Raw genomic sequence first — 26,981 nt, 5'->3', positions numbered from 1 at the left:
AACTTTGGAACACAGCCAGTGGTAGTCCATGCATACCATCAGGTCAAAGTCAGACCTCTAAATACATAAGAGGAAGGTGTGTTATCAGCTGTGTTTTGTTCAAGTTGTGTTTGTTTAAAAGAACCAGCAGCTACTGGTAGGCCTGGTTCATGCATCAGCTCATGCTATACCTATCCCAGCCAGCAGTTGGTGCCCTTTGCTTATGATAATGTTGCAAGTGAAAATGGCATTCCTTTGCAACTTGTACTGTTGCGGCGAAGACTAATGCACAAAATCTTAGGGTGGTATTGGAAGAAGAATATAGACTGCTGCTTCCGGGGTGGAAAAAACAATTATCTACATACATTTAGAAAGTGCTGAAGCCTGTTTCTGCTCACATAGTTTGAACAGGAAGTGGGCATAGCAGAAATGAGAAGCAGCAGAGGGTAGCGTCAGTAGTAGCATGCAAAGCTAACCACAGGGCACAGGCTAACCTTTTCACCTCTCACCATACTCTCATCTTCAAGGGAAGTGTGTGTGTGTGACTGACCTAGCAGAGACAGTCTTTACAGGAAGGACACATCAGATACCGATGATACTTAATGGATTCAAAATGATAACGCAGCCTATCACTATAGTCACTGTTATTCTAGTCTATGTTACATCGCTGGAATCAGCCCATATGCTCAAGTCTGTAAAACAATTTGCATTTATTTCATGAAATTTACTTTGAAATACTTTCATACTGTTGATGCCTCTTGTCAAATAACTCTCTTGCTAGTCAAATCACTCTGTCTCGTTGGAGGTGTGTTTGAATGGGTTCCTCAGGCCTTTGGCCATGGCTGAGAAGACCCTGATGATGAGTCTTTTTTGGGATCCTCCAGCTGAAAGATGGATGAAGAAATCTATTGAACTAAAGGCTCAGCACCATGAGGATCAATATGAGGGGCTAAAGACAGGAGAGGGTGGGGGGTAGAGAGTGAAGGAATGAGAGCCATGTATTTATCATTGTTCCGTAGCAACTGCTATTTACATGTTCCTAACACACACCTAGACAAAACTACAAATCTAGTTACAGTTGAGCTCTCAAATATTGTTAATGTGGCAATTTCCATCAGCAGAGGAAATATTGTCCTGGACTGACTGGCAGTTCTTGTGTCCTCTCTTGGAAAGCTAGCGGTTGAAACAGAAATAAATTACAAAGGGAATATGTAAATAAATGTAACTCCTCCTAATCCCAAAGCCAACAGTATAGTGTTGAATAGCAGATGTCGCTCTTGTATTTCTGTCATCCCCACATCAATAACACAACCTAATTAGAAAAAACAATAATCCGTCTGATGTACCTTGAAGATCCTGAGTTTGGTCATTGGAAAACAAAGGAAAATCCTTCCTTTCTGCTGAGCCTCGATTCTCTGCTCTTTATTTACGACCCTGAACACCTTGTGGATACGCGGGATTCATGGAGCAGCTGGACGCAGAGCAGAACTCAGACAGGACTCGTCTGATGAGCTGCTGAGATGTTGTCATGTCCGCTGACTATTGGGAGGGTCCATTTAGAAGTGGGAGTAACACGAAGTACCTGGGATGCTGTGGTTCAACACACTATGGGATGGTCCCACCAGATCCAACCCCCATGATGAGGGGGGAATCAGAGATGGCAGCAAACAGTGCTTCACCGACTCCTCTGCAAAGGTGTATAGGTCATCAGAGGAGGCAGTAAGGTATGAGAGAGGAGAGCTGCCCTGCCATCTCCTCATCAGCTACTTGGACCAGTATTTAATCTCAAGAGCCAGCAACCTTCTGTCCTCCGGGATAAGGCTCCACTCCTCAGGTTCACCCCCGTCTGGGTCACGATCTTAACGATCTTCAGGCACAGCATGGATAGCTACTCGAACGTCAGCTTTAGCCAACAACAGTGTAGGGTTTTGTCAATATCTTAATTTTGTTTTGCCTCTTAGATGACACTCTATTCCCTATATAATGCACTACTTTTCACCAGAACCCTATCTAAAGAGACTTACGTTATTCTTCATGCCATGCTTGATCACTCTCCATTGGCTGGATAAAAAAATATATATATATATTTTAGTTGGTGTTCACTGATGTTAATGAAGTTACCGTGTCACCAGATAGCCATTAGCTACAACAAGTGTCTATTCCGTTAATAGTGATTACCGAGTAGACGAGCCATTTGTTCTAGGCTTATGGTTAGAGTGAAGGGTACGGTTGAGGTTGTGTGTAGTGATTGCTGTTATTGTATTTGAGGTTAGTGAAAGACATGGGACGTACCCATCAGTTAGACTTCAACTTCTCAGGTAGTTGAGGAGGATTGGAGCACAGCCTTTCGCTATGTTGAGAGAAGGCATTAGAGTCCTCTGAGCCTCTTTCTCCAGCGGCTCAGTGGTATACCTCTGGTCCGTTTTAACCACACCTGGGTCCCTGAGAGGACTCTGGGGAACCACAAAGAGTTGAATATGGAGTTGAATCTTAAGTTATATGGCTCCCTCTCCTCGTCTTATTTCCTTCAACTGTACTGATTTGATAGCACTGGACAGGTGAAAGCATATCCAACATCACCATAACGCACTGAACACACCTCAGATCGTTAAAACTCGTTGTACAAAAGGCCTAGTCTCTGTGGGTTTTCGCTCCTCCCTTGTACTTGATTGATGAATTACGGGCACTGATTAGTAAGGAAATCACCTAACCTGGTTGTCTACGTCTTTATTGAAAGGATAAACCAAAAACCAGCAGACACTAGACCCTCCGTGAAATGAGTTTGCAACCCTGGTCTAGACGATCCTATCTGCCAATCAGGGCTGAGTACGTAATTATATTTAAATTTGTATAAACACGCCCCACATGATCAGACAGCATTTCAATGGCAAAAGGCGGCTCAGGGAAATAAATAATAAAAAAACATGTTGTTTTAATTAAATAAACACACACAACACACAACATTGTTTATTAGACATACAGTGATCATTTAAAACGTTCAATGAATTATAATAATAAAAATATATACAGTTGAAGTCGGAAGTTTACATACAATTTAGCCAAATACATTTGAACTCAGTTTTTCACAATTCCTGACATTTAATCGTAGTAAAAATTCCCTGTCTTAGGTCAGTTAGGATCACCACTTTATTTTAAGAATGTGAAATGTCAGAATAATAGTAGAGAGAGAGATTTATTTCAGCTTTTATTTCTTTCATCACATCCCAGTGGGTCAGAAGTTTACATACACTCAATTAGTATTTGGTAGCATTGCCTTTAATTGTTTAACTTGGGTCAAACTTTTTGCGTAGCCTTCTACAAGCTTCCCACAATAAATTGGGTGAATTTTGGCTCATTCCTCATTGGCTAAAGGTTTGTAGGCCTCCTTGCTTGCATACGCCTTTTCAGTTCTGCCTACAAATTTTCTATAGGATTAAGGTCAGGGCTTTGTGATGGCCACTCCAATACCTTGACTTTGTTGTCCTTAAGCCATTTTGCCACAACTTTGGAAGTATGCTTGGGGTCATTGGTCATTTGGAATACCCATTTGCGACCAAGCTTTAACCTCTTGACTGATGTCTTGAGATGTTGCTTCAATATATCCACATAATTTTCCTCCCTCATGATGCCATCTATTTTATGAAGTGCACCAGTCCCTTTTGCAGCAAAGCACCCCCACAACATTATGCTGCCACCTCTGTGCTTCACAATTGGGATGGTGTTCTTCGGCTTGCAAGCCTCCCCCTTTTCCTCCGAACATAACAATGGTCATTATGGCCAAACGGTTCTACGGCTTCTTCCTTGCTGAGTGTCCTTTCAGGTTATGTCGATATAGGACTTGTTTTACTGTGGATATAGATCCTTTTGTACCTGTTTCCTCCAGCATCTTCACAAGGTCCTTTGCTGTTGTTCTAGGATTGATTTGCACTTTTCGCACAATAGTACGTTCATCTCTAGGAGACAGAACGCGTCTCTTTCATGAGCGGTATGACGGCTGCGTGGTCCCATGGTGTTTATACTTGCGTACGTGGTCCTTCAGGCGTTTGGAAATTGCTCCCAAGGATAAACCAGACTTGTGGACGTCTACAATTTGTTTTGAGGTCTTGGCTGATTTCTTTTTATTTTCCCATGATATCAAGCAAAGAGGCACTGAGTTTGAAGGTAGGCCTTGAAATACATCCACAGGTACACCTCCAATTGACTCAAATTATGTCAATTAGCCTATCAGAAGCTTCTAAAGCCATGACATAATATTCTGGAATTTTCCAAGCTGTTTAAAGGCACAGTCAACTTAGTGTATGTCAACTTCTGACCCACTGGAATTGTGATAGAGTGAATTATAAGTGAAATAATCTGTCTGTAAACAATTGTTGGAAAAAGGACTTGTGTCATGCACAAAGTAGATGTCCTAACCGACTTGTCAAAACTCTAGTTTATTAACAAGAAATTTGTGGAGTGGTTGAAAAACGAGTTTTAGAGACTCCAATCTAAGTGTATGCAAACTTCCGACTTCAACTGCATTAGGAAACTATTCAGACCCCTTTACTTATTCCACATTTTGTTACGTTACAGCCTTATTCTAAAATGGATTAAATAGTTTTTTTCCTTATCAATCTACCCACAATACCCCATAATGACAAAGTAAAAATTATTTTTTTGAAATATGACATTTACATATGTGTTCAGACCCTTTACTCAGTATTTTGTTTAAAGCACCTTTGGCAGCGATTACAGCCTCGAGTCTGCTTGGGTATGACGCTACAAGCCTGTTTTTGGGGAGTTTCTCCCATTCTTCTCTGCAGATCCTCTCAAATTCTGTCCGGGCTCTGGCTGGGCCACTCACGGACATTCAGAGACTTTTCTCGAAGCCACTACTGCGTTGTCTTGGCTGTGTGCTTAGGCCCGTTGTCCTGCTGGAAGGTGAACCATCACCCCAGTCTGAGGTCCTGAGCACTCTGGAGCAAGTTTTCATCAAGAATCTGTCTTTACTTTGCTCCGTTCATCTTTCCCTCGATCCTGACTCGTCTCCCAGTCACTACTGCTGAAAGGCATCCCCACAGCATGATGTCACCACAATGCTTCATCGTATGGATGGTGCCAGGTTTACTGCAGACGTGACGCTTGGCATTTAGGCCAAAGAGTTCAATCTTGGTTTCATCAGACCAGAGAATCTTGGTTCTCATGGTCTGAGCGTCCTTTAAGTGCCTTTTGGCAAACTCCAAGCAGGCTTTCATGTGCCTTATACCGAGGAGTGGCTTCCGTCTGGCCACTCTACCATAAATCCCTGATTGGTGGAGTGCTACAGAGATGGTTGTCCTTCGGGAAGGTTCTCCCATCTCGACAGAGGAACTCTGGAGCTCTGTCAGAGTGACCGTCGTGTTCTAGGTCACCTCCCTGACCAAGGCCCTTTTCCCACGATTGCTCAGTTTGGTCGGGCTGCCAGCTCCAGGAATGTTCTTGGTGGTTCCAAACTTCTTCCATTTAAGAATGATGGAGGCCACTGTGTTCTTGGGGACCTTCAATGCCGCAGACATTTTTTGGTACCCTTCTGTGCCTCAACACAATCCTGTCTCGGAGCTCTACTGACAATTCCTTTGACCTCATTGCTTGGTTTTTCTCTGACACGCACTGTCAACTGTGGGACCTTATATAGACTGGTGTGTGCCTTTCCAAATCATGTCCAATCAATGGAATTGACCACAGGTGGACTCCAATCAAGTTGTAAACATCTCAAGGATGATCAATGGAAACAATATGCACCTGAGCTCAATTTCGAGTCTCATAGCAAAGGGTCTGAATACTTTTCTAAAAACCTGTTTTTGCTTTGTCATTATGGGGTATTGTGTGTAAATTGATGCAACAAAAAATAAATCATCAGTTTTAGAATAAGGCTATAACAAAGTAAAATGTGGAAAATGTCATGGGGTCTGAATACTTTCCGAATGCACTGTATATATATTTTACAAAGTGCAGAAAACCACCTTCTCCTTTAACTCTAGTGTGGTTATATTATAAGCCACAAGCTGGATGTCAACATTCCAAACAACAGCCCTGTTCCTTCTGTGACATGTACTCTATAGTTAGAGCGTGCATGATTCGTGTGCCCTTCTGAATTTCCTGTCAAATGTCCTTTTTAATATGTATCAGCATCTCGCAACTTCAGCAATTCCTTCCTCGCTCCTCTGTTCTTTGCAAATCTCAAAGCTCCCATGTTCCCCTTGCTGCTTGTAAACCATCAAGTCACAATGTTTTTGAGGCCTGCAAAATCTCTCACTGCCCTGTCTCCCCTGTTTTATCTTTCCATATTCGGTAAGCTCTCATACTTCACCTCAGACACAGATCTACTATGTAGCATTAGCAGGGAATGGGGAGTAGAATTTCACCACATGGGAAAGCTGAAATGTCAAATTGATAAAAGGATCGAAGGAGTTGAGAGAGTGATGTATTGCTCCCCCTCCTGTCCTTTCTCTCACCCTCCTCTGTATGTTACCATGGCAGCAGGGGGTGCGTGACAGTCATGTGAAAACAAAGCTGATTGGATTAAAATACTTAGAGTGATCAGGGGTCAGGTAAAACTGCACACGCACTAAACACACCATAAACGGATTATATATACACACAGACACAGGCAGACACACACACGCACACACACACACAATCACATTAATGGCATAGAGCTTGGCATACAAATTTAGACCACAGCGACATAGATACAATAGACAATGCATGACACGCTAACTTGATTAAAGACGTTTACTGCAAAAGACTCGCAAACACACAAATAGATACACATAGTCCCTCATGTCTCTTGCACATTTTTTACTTTAAAAAGCAACAGCACATTTAATTGATGACATCCAAGCCACATGCTGTAAACCTTGTTTGATGGGAAATTCAATGACAGATTGTTGTTCCAAGCTTATGAAACATGGATTCATTCAGTCCAGGCCAAGAGCCTCACTAGACAGGATGTGAGAATAAAGGCCCACACACACAACTGTCCTATGTAAAGTACCATGACTTTAAATGATGGATGTGACTGTGCAACGTACATGCAGTGTTACCAGTTTCTACTACAGTAATACCCCCTCTATTGTAGTTCTACAACTTAGACATAATCATATTTACTATAACAGTATTGAATAATATCAATAACAATCAGTGTCATTAAACCAGTGTGTTTCTCTTCTCCCAGCTTTCCTTATGCTTCCCTGTCTCTTCCTGTTCCTCTTCTCTCACGCTCCCTCCCATTCAGCTCCCTCCCATCCAGCAGCTGCACGGTAGTGGACGATGGGGTTGTAAAAGCGAGGGCCGAAAGAGGAAGTCAGCGGGACCTTGTGAGTTATTATCCCCCCAACCCCCAACGTACACACAGGGGCCTGGGAACTGTCCTCTTCTCATAGAGGACCACAGTGCAGCGTGGAGCAGGGCTGTTCTCCGGGCCTACTTCCTCCATCCCCATCTGTGTACCTTACTACCCGATCACAGGCCTGCTATACGTCCACAGCCGTCATAACAACACATGAGCGTATGTGTACAACAAGACAGCATTTTCCTCATAATAAATCCACTTGCTCACCATTGCCTTACAACAGATTAGTTCCCACCGTGATCACTTGCGGGTACTGCCCAAGGTGTCTGTTGCTGTGTGGCCCTAAACACGTCACAACATGATAATTCATGGCAAAGCCATGGGTCTGCCAACAGAAATAGAAAATGTACGTAAATGTATAACTCAATAGGTCGGACATTATACGGGGTACACAAAGATATAGACCATTTACAACACAGTCAGATTTCACCTGTGGAGGCCCATGGTTATGGTGTTGAGATGCACCATCTGGGTTTATTAATAGTGTCCTATCTGGATCCCTGGCCTCTGGTCTGAGAGAAAACTGTGAGGTGTGAATACCAGTCATGCCTTTCCTCTAACAGCTGGTGATGATACAATTAACCTCCGCCTGGAGAAACGCCAGTCTCACTCACTTTACACTCGGGACTCCCGAGTGGCGCAACAGTCTAAGGCACTGCATCTCAGTGCAAGAGGCGTCACTACAGTCCCTAGTTTGAATCCAGGCTGTATCACATCCGGCTGTGATTGGAAGTTCCATAGGGCGGAGCACAATTGGCCCAGCGTCGTCCGGGTTTGGCTGGGGTAGGTCGTCATTGTAAATAAGAATTTGTTCTTAACTGACTTGCCTAGTTAAATAAATAAATAAAAAACAAAATTTCTCTGTATGTCAGACACTAACTCACAAACATGAACAAACACACACACCAGTGCTTTCATCTCACTTGCACCTCACTGATAAACACTCATCACTGATATAGAAGAACATCTGACTTACAACAGCAACACTTTTTGTATCCCCCCCCTCTCTCTCCCACTCTCCCCTCCCTCCCTTTCTTTCTCTCTCTCTCTCTCTCTCTCTCTCAGTCTGTGTGTCAGTGTGGTTAAAAGGCCATGGACTATGGCAGATTAGTTTGACCTTAGTGTACTGACAGGATATGACTCCAGAGGGGAGAGAGCTGGCACCATGAACTCCAACTCCAGCCCATATACCAAGTCAAATGACAAACATACACATGCATTTGTTATTGTGTATTACAGAGGTCCTGGTACTGACCTGAGAACCTCAGGGCTCCCCATATTCCTCTAACTAATCTGCTCCAGTCATATCAGCTCCAACTCTACCATACCACAAACAGACCTTGACCCAGCTAGTGGCTGGTTCTATGTATCATGTCTTTGAGTCTCCAGGTCATAAATATGACAGGGAAATAAACCCTGCAGAACCCAGCTCCCACTGCTGGTGCCATCCTTTTCCCACAGTGCAGTATAAATAGCCCAGAATAGTGTAGGCCGGGTGACAGCATGGCCACTCAGGGAAGGATCCCACACGCAACAGCACATTCCAGCCCACCTGGCCTTGACAGCGCCCAGGTCACCTTTCAGGATATACGTCCCCCTCCCGGCTACCCAAATAACCTCACACCTTCAAACCGCTTCCCCGCCGACCCTCTGCTTTCTCCACATCCCCCTCAGTAGGACCCCTTTGCAGTGAAGGCATCCAGGCTACCTCATGCCTGCCTGGTTACTGGGTCCTCGGCTCACGCTCAATGACCTTCCAACCCTGACCACTGTGGAACACCATGACATGGCACGTTGGCGAGCCCAGGGCAGTAACTAGGGTTTGAGTTTTAGTGAGGTCTGGAAAGAGGGGAGGGGGATTTGAAAGTTGAAATGTTTTGAAAGTTGAAGCTCATTTATTGCATTTCTATTAAATTAAACAACTTTAAAATGCTATTTGGAAAACCCTATCCATTATCACCTTAACTGCTGTAGGTTCATTCACCTCAGTAAATCTATAAAATACACATAGACTATTAGCTATACAATTGTAATATAAAAAATGGGGGGAAATATATCGGACATATCTGTAAGCGACTATTTGTTTACTAGTTGTGCACTCATTCTCCGAGAGTCGGTTTTTGTTTGTTTGTGGGATGTCCATAGACACCGCAGGAGTCGCGGGACAAGTTTAAAATAGCTTTTTGCCCGGCATCTCGCCAAAACCGTCAGCAGCGTCTCTAGACTGTTGCCCATTGCGCAGACTGCGCGTTGGGGTAGTTCGTTTTACGTCCGCGAGAAGGCGAAGATAGCCGTTTTGGTAAAAAGGCACATCCAGGAGGCAAATCCGGGGGACGCAGGTGAACATAACGAACTAACCACTGTTAATGATTCCATTCGTTAGCACAGATGCAAGCGCTAAGTCAGATCAATAATATAAGAGTTCTGAGCTTTGATCAATCGGGAACAATGTTGACCGGTAATTTATTTTCAATATATATTTTTATTGTATTTATTTTTTCGAATGAGAAAAAAATACCGAGGTGAGGTCCGGACTTCGGTGTCTTCATATGTAGGCCTGGTTACGGCCATAAGCGCGCCAATGACAACACAAGCACAAGTAAGCGCCTCACGCGTTTCTCACCAACTTGTTGTGATGTTGTTGTGAAGTAGCCTTAAGCATATTGGCATGTATGAACATCAAGTGCAAAATGATATTGTGTGCTGCTGTAGAACTTGATTGGGTTTTGTAGGTCACACTGCATATCTCAGTCAGTATGTGGAGACATTGTGGAGACCCAGGCCTAGTCACTTATCTATAGTCTAGTCATAACAAATAGTTGAGGGAATCAGTGGTTAGTTGTTATTTAAGGTCTGAACTTGTGACTTGACAAGACCAGAATTCAACAGTATTTATCCAACTTTATTATCCAACGTGTATTGTCAGTCAATGTCAAAAGTCAGCAAGGTAAAGGAATACCACATTGTGTAAATAACATTTGATATGGGTTTCTGTCAAGTCAATCATGTACTGTAGTTGAATTATGAACATGTTTAATGATCTGGGTCTTCTCTGTTTCCTGACATTAACATTGGCTCATGTAACCTCAAGTCACACCAACATGATTAATGCAATGCGCTTCTTATTTTGGAAGTGCATTTCTGCTACTCTATCACTTCATCTCTAGCATAGACTAGAAACACTAAAGATATGTTAACGGTACAACATGAAAACAGTTGCCTCCAATGCTGGGGGGGGGGGGTTATAAGGCACTGCATCTCAGTGATAGAGGTGTCACTACAGACCCTGGTTCGATTCCAGACTGTGTATCAAAACTGGCCGTGATTGGAAGTCCCATAGGGCGGCGCACAATTGCCCCAGCGTCGTTCGGGTTAGGGTTTGGCCGGGGTAGGCCGTCATTGTAAATAAGAATTAGTTCTTAACTTAACTGACTTGCCTAGTTAAATTAATAAAATAAATTACTATCACCAACTGTATAATTATTTCAATCTTTTGGTCTGTGTTCAGATATTTTCTGTGGATTAGTCCAGGAGCCTACTAGTGGCCATGTTTCATAGATGAGTGTCGTGAATTACATGTAAACAACTCCACCAACCATCATTGTCTATATGTCTACCTCAGAGGAGGCTTGTGGTAGGAGCTATAAGAGGATGGGCTCATTGTAATGGCCAGAATGGAGTTCATGGAACGGAGTCAAACGTGGTTTCCATATGTTTAATACCGTTCCATTTATTCCATTCCAGCCTCCCACCAGCCTCCTCTGGTATAACTATATATTCCTCTCACTTGCCAACTATGCCCCTACAGAAGGTTACTTCTTTCTAGAATGAGAACCAGTGATTTGGTTTCCCACGGCTATGAAATCGGGGTGGGAAGGTACCAATCCACGGGCAATCACTCTTCAGCCCTTTATCTGCCCCCTGACACCAATGTCCACTGCTATAAATCTTTTGCCTGGCAGCTAGAGTCTTCCTGGTAATCCCTACAGTGGTGTGAACCACACTACTCCAATATTGACAAACACACACATTGAATCTCCAGAACTATACACACACAGAACTATACAGAACAATTCAATATATGTTGGTCTACATCGACCTCAATTGAACAGATCAATTTATCTTAGTTTGTATCCTTGTTATGCCTCCCAAATCATTAAATGGGTACTACAGACTCAAATACATAATTTGTGACACTGCACTGTTCAATCAACGACTCTGAAATGACTGGGGTAGTTTCCAGGTGTATGTACGTGGTTATTAAACATATTTGAGTTGTTTATAAAAACAGTCATTAATGAACATATTCTAGCCAGACACCAATGCATCAAGTGAAGGATGAACAGCAACCAGGTGAAGCTGGTTGAGAGAATGCCAAGAGTGTGCAAAGCTGTCATCAAGGAAAAGGGCGGCTACTTTGAAGAATCTCAAATGTAAAATATATATATATATTCTTTTACTGGTATTGTATGTCTCATTTTCAAGTAACTTATGGTCTTGGGATAAAGTGCCATTTTACGATCCAACTCATGATGTATCATAAAACTATTTTGATATTTGTTGCATGAAATGTTTCTACAGCAGTGAATTTGTGTCCTGTCTGTTAAAAGAGAATACAACGTGTTTATTGAAGGCAGATGGGAGAACTGAGAGAAAGAGAAAGTGGTGGCTCTGTAAAGGAATAGAAAGTGAGCAAATGTATTTTTTGTTGTTGTTGCTTTACATTGCATTATCCCTGCTGCCATAAGGCTTGTCTTGACATTGATTACCACTACAATAGAGTTAGGTGGAATCCCTGAGGAGATCAATTTGCTCCCCCTGGACCCAGCTCTTTCATGAGCAGTGAATAGGTACAGCGGGAAGTCCCAACAGCAGGGGTCCTGCAATGTTTCTCTAACAGAGTGTGAAGACAAACACATCACTATGATGAGCTCTTTGTTTAGGTCATGAGTCTGTTATTTACACCTGGATCAGAATGATATGACCACGTCAACCTGCAATACTTTTTGTAATTATCTGTGGATACAGTAATAGATAATTCAGTTTGTTGTTATATTGGAGGTTGAATGATACCAATAAAGTGATGCTCTTTTGCTCAAACTGCATGATGGAAATAGGATTTTGATAAGATCACTAACCTGTTTCTAATATTGAACTATGTCAAGACCTACAATAACTCTAATGTATGGCATTATCACCCACTATTTTACTGTAGACTACCAGATTGCTCTGTGACTCATTTTTATTTACATTGCTTTTTTACTCATCTATTTAAAGTAATTTTGTTCATCAAAACAACATTGACAGTAAATACTATGGTATACATATTGAAGGGAATATTCTTTCACAAATACCAGTAAATCTGCCGATGAGGGCAACCTATCGTTGCACAATGTTTAAGTGGAAGTTAAAAGGCAGAACGGAAAATCGTCAACGTCTATTCGGAGAAAAATACAAATAAATAAATCAACGGGTTCGTTTAGAATCGTACGAAGCTTTGAGAAGTTGAAAAGGAGTGAAAATTCCTCCGCCGCGGCGACAGAAAAAAAATAAAAGTTCAATTCGAAAGGTGGGTTTTTAAAACAGTTCTACAACTAAAACCACTCAAATATCTCAGTAATCCAATTGTAATGCAATGTTGGTTGGGTGAGTGTCAAGTGTATATTAAAATGTGACGACACTCAAACAGATAGGCCAACTCCTCAGATAGATCCTCCTCTGTAACTTCTGCGGAGGAATATATTTTCCTTTGAGTGACTTCAGTAGTGACGGGGTGAGGGGATAGTAGTGAAGAAACTTTGACTAAGGGTGACGTTGTCTTTTATAGGAAAATATAAACAAAAACGAATATTTTAAAGTTAGAACAGACGCGGAAGAAATAAGGGGAACGGGTGTTTTATTATTTTTACTCAGTAACAGTATTGTTCTTGGCGACAGACTTGGAGTTCATTTCACCTAACCAGAGACGGAGCTCAGCCTCGCGCTGGCGACTCTATGTGGATTTTACAGAAATCATGGGCCAATTACCCGGTTTTGCTTCGGACAAAGTATTAGTCTTCGTCGTCTGCTGCATTCGGCTTTCTTTGGGTAAGATACTGCGATGTTTTTTTGTAATACCTTTTTTTGACCTAAATCGTATTCTCTCGCTAGTTTCTTAGCATCTCTGCACACATGTCTGCATAACAACGCAGATGTGATTTTGACTTATTGATTCGCAAGGTGATTGGGCTACGTTTGATACAAAGTAACACATTTCGATACTTTGAAACTTTGTCACTTGCTTCTATATGTCAGTTTAGTAAATAGCCAGAAAGAACGTTGTAGTGGTTACATGGCCTTAGCAGCTCGAGAAAAGGTGAAGAATGGGAAAAAGTGTAAGGACAACTACTGTTTTCTTTAGCAGTTTATTGTTCAGGGTACATTGCATAGGCCTATTTCTATTTTAAATATGTGATATAGTACACACAATATCACGCAAGATTGATAGATGGTGTTTAATTATAAATTATATTTAGTTGCCGAAATTGAGCTATATTGACTTTATTCTCTAGAGCTCGCACCGCTGCCCAGATGTTAGCTAACCATTGCGCTCGTCCATTATAGCTAGGGCTACAAGTGACAGGAATTCAAAATGGTTGTGTTGTGTTAGCTTTGAAAGTCGGAATTAAAATGTACGAATAAATATCTTCTTTGTCATTTAATTGAGTTTGATGGAGTGTAGATTTGAGATATCCATATGGTATTTTTTGTATTTTTTGGTTTTGGCAGTATGTGTTTAATGCTTATTGCTGATTGGCTCAAACAATATTGTTTTCTGACAACACGCATATTGTCACATATTGACGACAATCACAACAATCATCGTGATAACAGTACTATAGTTAATACACTCATTCAAATCATCACACCATGAATTATTAGGCTAATACCAATGATATACATACAGAAATTGTTATTGTAAGGGACAGATCGAAATATACAGGGGGGGTGGTCCAAAATAGCGAGAGTTGTCAAACTTTTTTTTAGCTTTGGGGAGGGTAGTGCTTTTTTCCCCGTTGGTTTACATTTTCTCTTCTGCTTGTATTTTCCCTATAAACAATGGCTTGAGTTATTTTTGATATTACCCTAATAAAGTTGAGAAACATTTGTGAATGTTTGGTATTGTGTTGCTATTACTATCTCTCTGGGGTTAGATCTATTTCAGCTTTGATTTCTTTCATCACATTCCCAGTGGGTCAGAATTTTACATTCACTCAATTAGTATTTGGTAGCATTGCCTTTAAATTGTTGAACTTGGGTCAAATATTTTGGGTCGCCTTCCACAAGTTTCCCACAATAAATTGGGTGAATTTTGGCCCATTTGTCCCGAGGAGCTGTTGTAACTGAGTGAGGTTTCTAGGCCTCATTGCTTGCACATGCTTTCTCAGTTCTGCCCACAAATTTTCTATAGGATTGAGGTCAGGGCTTTGTGATGGCCACTCCAATACCTTGACTTTGTTGTCCTTAAGCCATTTTTCCACAACTTTGGAAGTATGCTTGGTGTCGTTGTCCATTTGGAAGACCCATTTGCGACCAAGCTTTAACTTCCATGTCTTGAGATGCTGCTTTAATATATTACCAAAATGTCCTGCCTCATGATGCCATCTATTTTGTGAAGTGCACCAGTCCCTTCTGCAGCAAAGCACCCCCACAACATGATGCTGCCACCCCCGTGCTTCATGGTTGGGATTGTGTTCTTCGGCTTGCAAGCCTCCCCCTTTTTCCTCCAAACACAACGATGGTCATTATGGCCAAACAGTTCCATTTTTGTTTCATCAGGTCAGCGGACATTTCTCCAAAAGTTCGATGATCTTAGTCCCCATGTGCAGTTGCAAACCGTAGTCAGGCTTTTTTATAGAGGTTTTGGAGCAGTGGCTTCCTTGCCGAGTGGCATTTCAGGTTATGTCGATATAGGACTCGTTTTACTGTGGATATAGATACTTTTGTACCTGTTTCCTCCAGCATCTTCACAAGGTCCTTTGCTGTTGTTCTGGGATTGATTTGCACTTTTCGCACCAAAGTACGTTCATCTCTAGGAGACAGAATACGTCTCCTTCCTGAGCGGTATGACGGCTGCGTGGTCCCATGGTGTTTATACTTGCGTACTATTGTTTGTACAGATGAACATGGTACCTTCAGGTCATTTGGAAATTGCTCCCAAGAATGAACCAGACTTGTGGAGGGTCTACAATTTTTGTATGATGTCTTGGCTGATTTATTTTGATTTTTCCATGATGTCAAGCAAAGAGGCACTGAGTTTGAAGTTAGGCCTTGAAATACATCCACAGGTACATCTCCAATTGACTCAAATGATGTCAATTAGCCTATCAGAAGCTTCTAAAGCCATGACATAATTTTCTGGAATTTTCCAAGCTGTTTAAAGGCACAGTCAACTTGGTGTATGTAAGCTTCTGACCCACTGGAATTGTGATACAGTGAATTATAAGTGAAATAATCTGTCTGTAAACAATTTTTGGAAAAGTTTGTTGTGTCATGCACAAAGTAGATGTCCTAACCGACTTGCTAAAACTATAGTTTGTTTAACAAGAAATGTGTGGAGTGGTTGAAAAACAAGATTTAATGACTCCAACCTAAGTGTATGTAAACTTCTGACTTCAACTGTATATACAATACTAGTCAAAAGGTTTGGACACACCTACTAATTTCAGTGTTTTTCTTTCTTTTTTACTATTTTGTACATTGTAGAATAATAGTGAAGACATCAAAAATATAAAATAACACATGGAATCATGTAGTAACCAAAAAAGTGTTAAACAAATAAAAATATATTTTATTTTTGAGATTCTTCAAAGCAGCCACCCTTTGCCTTGATGATAGCTTTGCACACTCTTGTTGGCTGCTTTTCCTTCACTCTGCGGTCCAACTCATACCAAACCACCTCAATTGGATTGAGGTCGGGTGATTGTGGACGCCAGGTCATCTGATGCAGCACTCCATCACTTGCCTTCCTTGTCAAATGGCCCTTACACAGCCTGGAGGTGTGTTGCGTCAGTGTCCTGTTGAAAAACAAATGATAGTCCCACCTGTCTAATGTCCATTGCTCGTGTTTCTTGGCCCAAGCAAGTCTCTTATTATTATTGGTGACCTTTGGTAGTGGTTTCTTGCAGCAATTCGACCATGAAGGCCTGCTCAAACGCATTAAGAAGGTAATAAATTCCACAAATGAACTTTTAACAATGCACACTTGTTAATTGAAATTTATTCCAGTTGACTACCGCATGAAGCTGGTTGAGAGAATGCCAAGAGGCAAAGGTTGGCTACTTTGAAGAAATAAATAATATATTTTGATTTCTTTAATACTTTTTGGGTTACTACATGATTCCATATGTGTTATTTCATAGTTGTGATGTCTTCACTATTATTCTACAATGTAGAAAATAGTAAAAAATAAGAAAAACCCTTGAATGAGTAGGTGTGTCCAAACCTTTTACCGGTACTGTATGTCTCATACAGTGGACACCTAAGCCTATAGGCCTATGCATACAATGCCCTGATACATTTAGTCCTTAAATCTCTGACAGCTGAACTGTGTGTTGGGCAATTATTCTTTTAGGAAAGTAGTCTAAAAAACAAAACACAAATAAGCTATAAAGTTTTGCATATGCTACACATCGAAAACACAAGGAATTGTGTTTTTGTCATTTGTTATAGCTGTTTTTAAGAACACATAAATGTGGCTCATATTGCCAACATCCCTCGTTTATTGATGGAGCTGTCTGCCCAGGTCAGATCTGAATGCATATGGATGTCTGGTCATTTAAAATCTTCCCTGTCATGTTGTCTGATGCAAAATGTTCCTAAAAGTAACTCTGAAATGGTATTGTTTTTGTGGCGATTTTTGAATAGTCAAATGAAAATCTGTCACCATTTGGATGGAACCTAGCTATAGACACTCTAAAGACTCTTGCAAGTGAGCTAGTCCAGTCCCAAACATCTAAAGAATAAGCTACCAGCCAAACAAGCTTGTAAGAATTGTACTCAAACTCCCCCCTCGTACTCATCTGGAGAGGTGGCATTTTTTCGTGTCTGTATCTATGTAATGAATGTGTCTGTATCTATGTAATGTGTCTGTATCTATGTAATGAATGTGTCTGTATCTATGTAATGTGTCTGTAAAGGTAATTGTTTTCATGTAAAAAATAGGGACCACAATGGAAATAAGTCCCTGACTTTATTGTGCAATCCTGATCACTTTATAAAACATCTTTGTGTGTATATATATATATATATATATATATATATGTATTTTCTTTACTCACAAATAAAATCAATCAATCCAAACCATGCAGCAGCCAATTGATGAATGAAAAGAGACGTCTGTTAAAAAACACCAAAAAGTTGAATGACATTCAGAGATTGTCAAGTCAAGCCTTCATTACTGGGTAAGCCTACAAGGTAGGGAGGGATGTATTTTCTTTTTGTGAAGATTTACATAGTATATTTATTGTGGTGTTGATAATGCAAACCATGAGGGGGGAGGGTGTTCTGTTTATTTTACAGTACAAGGGGAGGGTCATGTGAAAATATTTGTATTGTTGGGTAGGGGGGCGCATTTTTTTGACACCTTGAGTTGGACCAGCCCCCCACCAGTACATTTCTATATTTTCCCCTTACTATTACTATCTGCACTAGAGGTCGACCGATTAATTGGAATGGCCTATTAATTAGGGCTGATTTCAAGTTTTCATAACAATCGAAAATCGGTATTTTTGGGCGCCGATTGTTTTTTAATTATAATTTTTTATAGCTTTATTTAACTAGGCAAGTCAGTTAAGAACACATTCTTATTTTCAATGACGGCCTAGGAATGGTGGGTTAACTGCCTCGTTCAGGGGCAGAACGACACATTTTCACCTTGTCAGCTCGGGGATCCAATCTTGCAACCTTACAGTTAACTAGTCCAACGCAATAACGACCTGCCTCTCTCTCGTTGCACTCCACAAGGAGACTGCCTGTTACGCGAATGCAGTAAGGAGCCAAGGTAAGTTGCTAGGTAGCATTAAACTTATCTTATAAAAAACAATCGATCATAATCACTAGTTAACTACACATGGTTGATAATATTACTAGATATTATCTAGCGTGTCCTGTGTTGCATATAATCTGACTGAGCATACAAGTATCTAAGTATCTGACTGAGCAGTGGTAGGCAGAAGCAGGCGCGTAAAGATTAATTCAAACAGCACTTTCGTGCGTTTTGCCAGCAGCTCTTCGTTGTGCGTCAAGCATTGCGCTGTTTATGACTTCAAGCCTATCAACTCCTGAGATGAGGCTGGTGTAACCGAAGGGAAATGGCTAGCTAGTTAGCGTTTCAAACGTCACTCGCTCTGAGCCTTCTAGTAGTTGTTCCCCTTGCCCTGCATGGGTAACGCTGCTTCGATGGTGGCTGTTGTCGTTGTGTTGCTGGTTCGAGCCCAGGGAGGAGCGAGGAGAGGGACGGAAGCTATACTGTTACACTGGCAATACTAAAGTGCCTATAAGAACATCCAATAGTCAAAGGTTAATGAAATACAAATGGTATAGAGGGCAATAGTTCTATAATTCCTATAATAACTACAACCTAAAACTTCTTGCCTGGGAATATTGAAGACTCATGTTAAAAGGAACCACCAGCTTTCATATATTCTCATGTTCTGAGCAAGGAACTGAAACGTTAGCTTTCTTACATAGCACATATTGCACTTTTACGTTCTTCTCCAACACTTTGTTTTTGCATTATTTAAACCAAATGGAACATGTTTCATTATTTACTTGAGGCTAAATTGATTTTATTTATGTATTATATTAAGTTAAAATAAGTGTTCATTCAGTATTGTTGTAATTGTCATTATTACAAATAAATAAATAATCGGTATCGGCTTTTTTGGTCCTCCAATAATCCTTATCAGCGTTGAAAAATCATAATCGGCTGACCTCTAATCTGCACTGTACTATTACTCCTTTGTGATATTAACCAGATTCAACAGTCCTGGTGCAGACACAGGCATAGCACAGAAATGGTGGTCAATAGAAAAACACATGAAATCCAGCCAGGTAAGGGACACTAACATAAAAGTGATTACATGTGACTGTAATTTATCAATTTTACATGGACTCTCACAGTTTACAACAGAGGAGTCACACAAAAGAACACAAGACAATGCAAAACTGCTGCATGTAGGAGAAGAAGCGGGTGGAATGTTGCTGTTGGTGTTTCACATTCCTCCCCCTTTCTTTCTCTCTATCCCTCATGCTTTCTCTCTTCACTCGCTCTCACAGTGCAGCACTTGGCTGTAACCTCCCTATTGTGTCAAGCAGATGATGCTGTCTTCTGTTGTCCTGTATTAAGTGTCATCCCTTGAGGAGGAAGCCTCTGCCTATTTTTGTGGCACACGACCTAGTACTTGCTCTTAGTGATGGCTGCATGTATTTACTCAGTCCAGAAGGCATGTGTGTGCACTGAAAAAGCCCAGTGATTGTGCCTGTAACTGCATTGCTTGTTCTGCAGTCCGACCCATGCTGGAGCGTGGTGTGAAATGTAATTTATCTGTGACATGCTACACCCTCCGCATGGAACACAAGCATCTGTTTATTGACCTGCCCACAGTTCTGCATTACTGAGCAGCTGGTGGCTGAGCGCCTGCTCTTTCCACTGCCAGTGGTGGGCACCGTGGTCGGCGCATCAATCCGTCCCAGCTCTGAGTCTGCCTCTACAGACAATTTTTGATATTGTTCTGTTTGTTGCTCCTTCCTCTCAACCCTTTCTCCTTCCTAAGCTATAATGCTCATATTAGAATAAAACACCACATGTGTTTTTGCCCTGTTCTTTTGGTTGGGGTAGTAGTAAAAAATAATCAAGTGGCGTTACAGCAGAAAAGAACAGAGCTGTGTGACGAGGTCAATGGGCAAGAAGCTATGGTGCTCCAGATGTGTTTTTAGTCAAGTAGAGGGGGTGCGATCTGATGGGGGTCTTGGTCTGGTTAATGCATACATCAAAAGCACAGGCTGCCAAACTGAGCCTGAAGTGGTATCAGTGTTGGATGAGTGAAATAGCAGAGGAGGTGAGAGAGCAGAATGGAGTAGGAGAAGGGGGTGCTGCTGTGAAAGGTGGGGGGGATTACAGAGTGTTGTCTGCATTGTTGAGCAGGTTAGCAAATTAACAGGGAATTAAGATGTCCTGCATTCCTGCCCTAGCACAACCCAGTAATCCTGGAGCCACCAGGGCAGAGAGCTAGTGCCCATGTCCAGGGCTCTACAGACTGTACACTACACCCCTGCCCGCAGTGTGAAGGCCACTCCACCAGCAGAGCATAGCCCTCCTCTGTGTACACAGCTTTAGATCAGGGGTGCTAACTACTTGAAACAGCAAGATTATCATTGGGACTTAATTGTTGCTCTTGGCACTCTGCATTTTTTTTGCTGTATGTGACCTAGTCCTAGTACAAACCTAGCTTGATGTTGATGCTGCTGTTTGTCCGGGCCACAGATGTAAGTAACCCTCTGACAAAGTTGTTGAGCTTAGTTTCTCTGCATGCTGAGCCAGGGTATTTTATTGCAGGCTCCCATGGCAACTGTTTGGCCCCTGGATATGGGCTATAGCAGTGTTTCCTAACTCCAGTCCTTGAGTACCCCTAATAGCACACATTTTTGTTGTAGTCCCTGACAAACTCATCTGATTCAACTCATTGAGGGCTTGATGATTAGTTGACAAGTTGAATCAGGGGTGCTTATCCAGGGCTACAACAAAAATGTCTACGGTTGGGGGTACTCGAGGACAGGAGTTAGGAAACACTGGGTTAAAGCAATTCCAGGAAACTGGGTTACTTCCTCAGTCGGTGCGAACAACTTCCTGTCCTCTCCAATATTGGACTGGAGCCAGTGCTCGGGGACGCCCATGTGTGTGCACCCTTTGTCAGTGTTTCATAATTACTTCCCCATCTCACTCCTCAGCCATTAGTTCAAATCCCCTTCGTCACTCATTCCCTCTCCGCAATGGGACCCAACTAACAGAGCCTCCCCTCCCCAGGGTTTGTAGTGGTTTCAGTAACAAAGCAGTGGTGAGCATTGAGGGGGGAATCAACGTGTGCCAGCCAACTGCACAGCAACATGCCAAGGCCCCTGGCCCTGACTAGAGACACTGTTTGTTTGTCTTTGATCTGTGCCCTTTTTTCAATTCCCATTTGTTCCAAAATATTTTCATTAATGACTGTCTTGTGATATATCCTCATTGGAGCTTCTGAAATAGACATGGAACTGGTTAATATTGAACTTCTGAAATGGACAGATATCTCTGGTTGTCAAATGTCTTACAGTGCACAGACCAATGCAGGCGCATGCACACACACACACACAGAGAAAGGAAGAGGGAGCGTGAGGAAGAGGGAGCGATAGATATTCACTTCCATTTCTACTCATGTGGTCATTTCATTGTCCAGCCCACACAGTCTCTGACCGCAGTCACACATGCACCTGCTCGCATCACTACACGTGTGGTGGAGGAGTCATTACTGGCTCTCTGTGTGTGTGTTGTCACAATACCAGAAGTTTGACTTTGATACTAATACCAGGTTTAGTATCACAATACTCTATACCATCACGATACGCGATACTGAAACGATACCAAAACACTATACAACAGCAAAAAAAGAAGGCATATTAGCCAAAGTCATAGATTGGGACTTGATACAGACAGATAAACTCAGCTACTGCTTTGTTCAATCATTGGGCATCTTTTGATTTTTTTTTTTTTGTATATGTCAACTTTTTTCAGAGACTGCCATGTATGCGTTAATGAGTCAATTATACAATAATACATTCAATTTGATTTTGTTTTTACCAATATAACTGGTATTTGAATGTTAAATCAACATGTAGCCTAGACCTATTCACAGTACAGGTAGCCTAGTGGTTAGTGTAACTGAAAGGTTGCTGGATCGAATCCCCGAGCTGACAAGGTAAAAATCTGTCGTTCTGCCCCTGAACAAGGCAGTTAACCCACTGATCCCCAGTAGGCAGTCATTGTGAATAAGAATTTGTTCTTAACTGACTTGCCTAGTTAAACAAGGGTTACATTTTTGTATAAAAAAAAATGCATATCAATAGGAGTGTGTGTGCATGCATTGAGTTATTGATCTGGTTTTGGCTGATTTCATGGGTCTACTGATCAACAACGTTTGCATAGATGTAGTTTCTCTTGTAAAAATGTGCGCTGTATCTTTAACAAGTAATTACATCATTCACGAAGCAAGAGGGGGGGCGGCCTGTCAGAACACAGTCAGTTTGCTGAGGCAATAGATCATCTCTGGGAGAGATGTGAGAGAGAGAGACTGAATAAGTGAATTAATAATGTTTTTGGTGGCAATCAGCTCCTGGAGAGAGAGGCAGTCGGGACTGGGCTGTATAGACGCCTGCCCCAGTCGCCCCTCCGTTCAGCCTCTGCTTCACATTAGCTCCTCACAGCTTCACACTCACATCAGCGGGGATCACAGGCTGCTCCCACCCAGACACTGTAAATCTCATCTGTTCTTCCTTTCTTCTCCTTTCCCGTCATGCCATCTCTTTTTTTCTTCTTCATCTCTGTTCCTGCGCTCACTTTAGCCATCCCTCATTCAGTTGCAATGTTGAGGAAACTAGATGGAGGAGGTGAGGAAAAGTAATACAAATATAGCTCTAGTAGTATGTGAGGGAAGGAAGAAGGGTATGTTTTAGTCATCTAATAACCTCCCTCTCCTGTCCAACTGACCCCAGTTTTCCTTAGCTGCCTGGTTCTTATCATGTCTACAATGTCAGGGAATTCCCCTAAAGCACATTTCACTGAATAGGAGAGCCTCCATTAGGGGGAAGAAAGAATGTCAGTTTGTAGTTACAATAGGCTGGTAAAAGTTATTTACACACGGGGTGTGTGGTCGTGTGGTGGTACTGTTTGTTGTGTCTGTGTGAGAGGAGTGGGGCCAAGCTGCAGTGGGGAGGACCCTCACCTCCCTCTCCTCTCTCTCCCATAGTCCTCCCTCCTTTCCTTCCTCTCCCAGAGACAAGGCAAGGGCCGGTGGCCTGCTTCAAGGGCTGTCCCTGACAAAATAATGAAATAAGTATTGGTCTGCCGGAAGTCATCTGTTCTTTTGACCAATTGATTGGTTGACATTTTTAAATGTCTATTTTTTCGTATATAGACACACCCTATGTGTTTCTATAAAATCAACTATATGCATTATATATGCATTGAGCTTGTCTGATGCTTTAAGTTTACGGTTGGATTAAATAAGACAAATGCCTCGAGGGTGCAGTTTTCATATCTCAAAATAATTGTCATGTGTTTAATCAAAATTCTATCCAAATCTAAACAAAAATGATACAAACCTAAAAAGTAACTTTTATTTCCATTGCCAGCTATGTATAAATAGCCTACATAAAACCAACAAATAAAAACATTGCAGCCTGCAGGTAGAAATTATCCTGATAAAAATCCTATAAATCACATTGGCTACACATGGCCTGTCTTCAATGAACTTGAAACATTGTATCAACTATTAACTTGGGTCTGGCCTGAAGCTTGCACTAGCGAACTTGCAACATTGTATAAAATAGTCTGGTCCCTCAGAGTTCAGCTGCCCACTGCACTGAGGCAAGGAAACACTGTCACCACCGATCAAGCTACAATAATTGAGAATTTCAATAAGTATTTTTCTACGGCTGGCCATGCTTTCCACCTGGCTACCCCTACCCCGGTCAACAGCTCTGCACCCCCCACAGCATCTTGCCCAAGCCTCCCCATTTCTCCTTCACCCAAATCCAGATAGCTGATGTTCTGAAAGATCTGTAAAATCTGGACCCCTCCAAATCAGCTGGGCTAGACAATCTGGACCTTCTCTTTCTAAAAGTATCAGAGAGTAGTACCCTGAACAGCTAATCAAATGGCTACCCAGACTATTTGCATTGTCGTCCCGCCCCCTTTACACTGCTGCTACTCCTGGTTATTATCCAACTTTAACTCTACCTACATGTACATGTTACCTCAATTACCTTGACGAACCTGTGTCCCAGCACATTGACTCTGTACCAGTACCCCCTGTATATAGCCTCGCTACTGTTATTTTACTGCTACTCTTTAATTCTTTGTTATTTACAGTGGGGCAAAAAAGCATTTAGTCAGCCACCAATTGTGCAAGTTCTCCCACTTAAAAAGATGAGAGAGGCCTGTAATTTTCATCATAGGTACACTTCAACTATGATAGACAAAATTAGAAAAAAAATCCAGAAAATCACATTGTAGGATTTTTTATGAATTTATTTGCAAATTATGGTGGAAAATAAGTATTTGGTCAATAACAAAAGTTCTATTTTGGTTTCATCTGACCATATGACATTCTCCCAATCATCTGGATCATCCAAATGCTCTCTAGCAAACTTCAGACAGGCCTGGACATGTACTGGCTTAAGCAGGGGGACACGTCTGGCACTGCAGGATTTGAGTCCCTGGCGGCGTAGTGTGTTACTGATGGTAGGCTTTGTTACTTTGGTCCCAGCTCTCTGCAGGTCATTCACTAGGTCCCCCCGTGTGGTTCTGGGATTTTTGCTCACCTTGTGATCTTGTGATCATTTTGACCCCACGGGGTGAGATCTTGCGTGGAGCCCCAGATCGAGGGAGATTATCGGTGGTCTTGTATGTTTTCCATTTCCTAATAATTGCTCCCACAGTTGATTTCTTCAAACCAAGCTGCTTACCTATTGCAGATTCAGTCTTCCCAGCCTGGTGCAGGTATACAATTTTGTTTATGGTGTCCTTTGACAGCTCTTTAGTCTTGGCCATAGTGGAGTTTGGAGTGTGGCTGTTTGAGGTTGTGAACAGGTGTCTTTTATACTGATAACAAGTTCAAACAGGTGCCATTAATACAGGTAACGAGTGGAGGACAGAGGAGCCTCTTAAAGAAGAAGTTACAGGTCTGTGAGAGACAGAAATCTTGCTTATTTGTAGGTAACCAAATACTTATTTTCCACCATAATTTGCAAATAAATTCATAAAAAATCCTACAATGTGATTTTCTGGATTTTTCCCCCACATTTTGTCTGTCATAGTTGAAATGTACATATGATGAAAATTACAGGCTTCTCTCATCTTTTTAAGTTGGAGAACTTGCACAATTGGTGGCTGACTAAATACTTTTTTGCCCCACTGTATTTACCTAACACTTATTTTTCTTAGAACCGCGTTGTTGGTTAAGGGCATGTAAGTAAGAATTTCACTGTAAGGAGCATATGACAATTTCACTCTATTCAGAGCATATGACAAATACATTTTGATTTGATCAGGTAGGCCTATTTTTTATGACGTTTCCACTGGATCAGAGCATGACATTTGAGTGGTTATCGAAAGGGAGAGGGCTGGATAGATTTTTCAAATACATTGAGGAACAAAGTATTGTCGTTCTCAATGGATGTAAAAACAGACTTTGTTTGCTTGATGTTTGAGGTGAAGAAAACATTACTTTGAGAAGCTCCACAGGTCATTAGTGGAGGTGCGTTAAGCCAAGCAGAAATACTATCAGTTCCCCAAATGGGCACATTTTATATGCTTACATTTGTGTGCAGGCCAGGTTGCCTATAGACCCACTATAGACCCCATGTGTGTGCGTCCTTACTCAACATTGACAGGGGCGCTCCAAACAAAAGCCTGACTAAATTGACAAAACTCGTAAATGTAATGAAATAAACCAAAATTTGTTTCTCAAATTTTCTAGCGTAGGTTGTGCACTCTGCAAACAATGTGTCCACTCCTACAATGAGATGGAAAGACTGACTAAATAAACTAAATATAATAATATCGAATGCATTAACAGAAATTACCATAACCAAAGTAACAAACATTGTAGATTAGAAATGATAGGAATTAATGGTAATGTACTACTGGTAATATATGTAATGGGGAATTGATATACATTAACAATCAAACGCAAACGAAAACAATTCACACAATGAAGTTATGAAAAAAATGAATGTGCACAAATTGGCAGGAGAGAGCGCATTCTAGACTGAGAAGTACATTATGCATCTGGGCGCATGGTCAATCTGAAGTCTGCATTGGCCATGCAGCATTTACGTGATAAGGTCTCAGCAGAAGTCAGGGCATTCATACTTTTTGCGCTTCGCAGAGTAGTACAGATCTGTTGTCAAGGAAGTGAGTTTGTGTTTTCTACAGGATGTACCACCCCCACCTACTGTCAACCAATCATGTCAATGCAGAGCTATACATTGTTACAACATTTGGGGGGTGAATGGTGATGCGGTACAGAGCTCGATTTGGCCTCTGCATGCCTCTGGAGGCTCCGCAATTGCGTCACACCCTTTATATGGAGCCTCCGACCACATTTTCGGATAAAGTATTGGCTTTTAGTCTAGGCCTCAGCAATTGATTAGTTCACCGATATGGGCACAAATATATATACTTCTGGACTAAAACAATCTCGGTTGACCAACAGCCTAAAAACCAAGCAATCGACCAGTCGACTAATTGGGGTCAGCCCTACTTGCTTCAGAATGGAAATGTAGTACGTAGTGACAGCCCATCCCAAATCCTGAGATCATTGCTCCTGCAGTG

At 41.7% G+C, this 26,981-nt stretch overlaps 1 protein-coding gene across 1 annotated transcript in view; it reads left to right on the top strand.

Annotated features, from left to right (window-relative positions):
• Positions 1 to 13,102: 13,102 nt before the first annotated feature.
• notch2 (notch receptor 2) overlaps positions 13,103 to 26,981 on the top strand; it is a 60,824-nt gene continuing 46,945 nt past the window's right edge. The window contains exon 1 of the mRNA XM_020499010.2: positions 13,103 to 13,438. Within this exon, the coding sequence (XP_020354599.2) occupies positions 13,366 to 13,438 (73 nt within the window). The 5' untranslated portion in view covers positions 13,103 to 13,365. The remainder of the gene's footprint in view (positions 13,439 to 26,981) is intronic.

Source organism: Oncorhynchus kisutch, linkage group LG13 (assembly GCF_002021735.2).
Source record: "Oncorhynchus kisutch isolate 150728-3 linkage group LG13, Okis_V2, whole genome shotgun sequence".
In the NCBI taxonomy this organism is placed as follows: Eukaryota; Metazoa; Chordata; class Actinopteri; order Salmoniformes; family Salmonidae; genus Oncorhynchus; species Oncorhynchus kisutch.
This window is presented reverse-complemented; position numbering and strand designations above follow the sequence as displayed.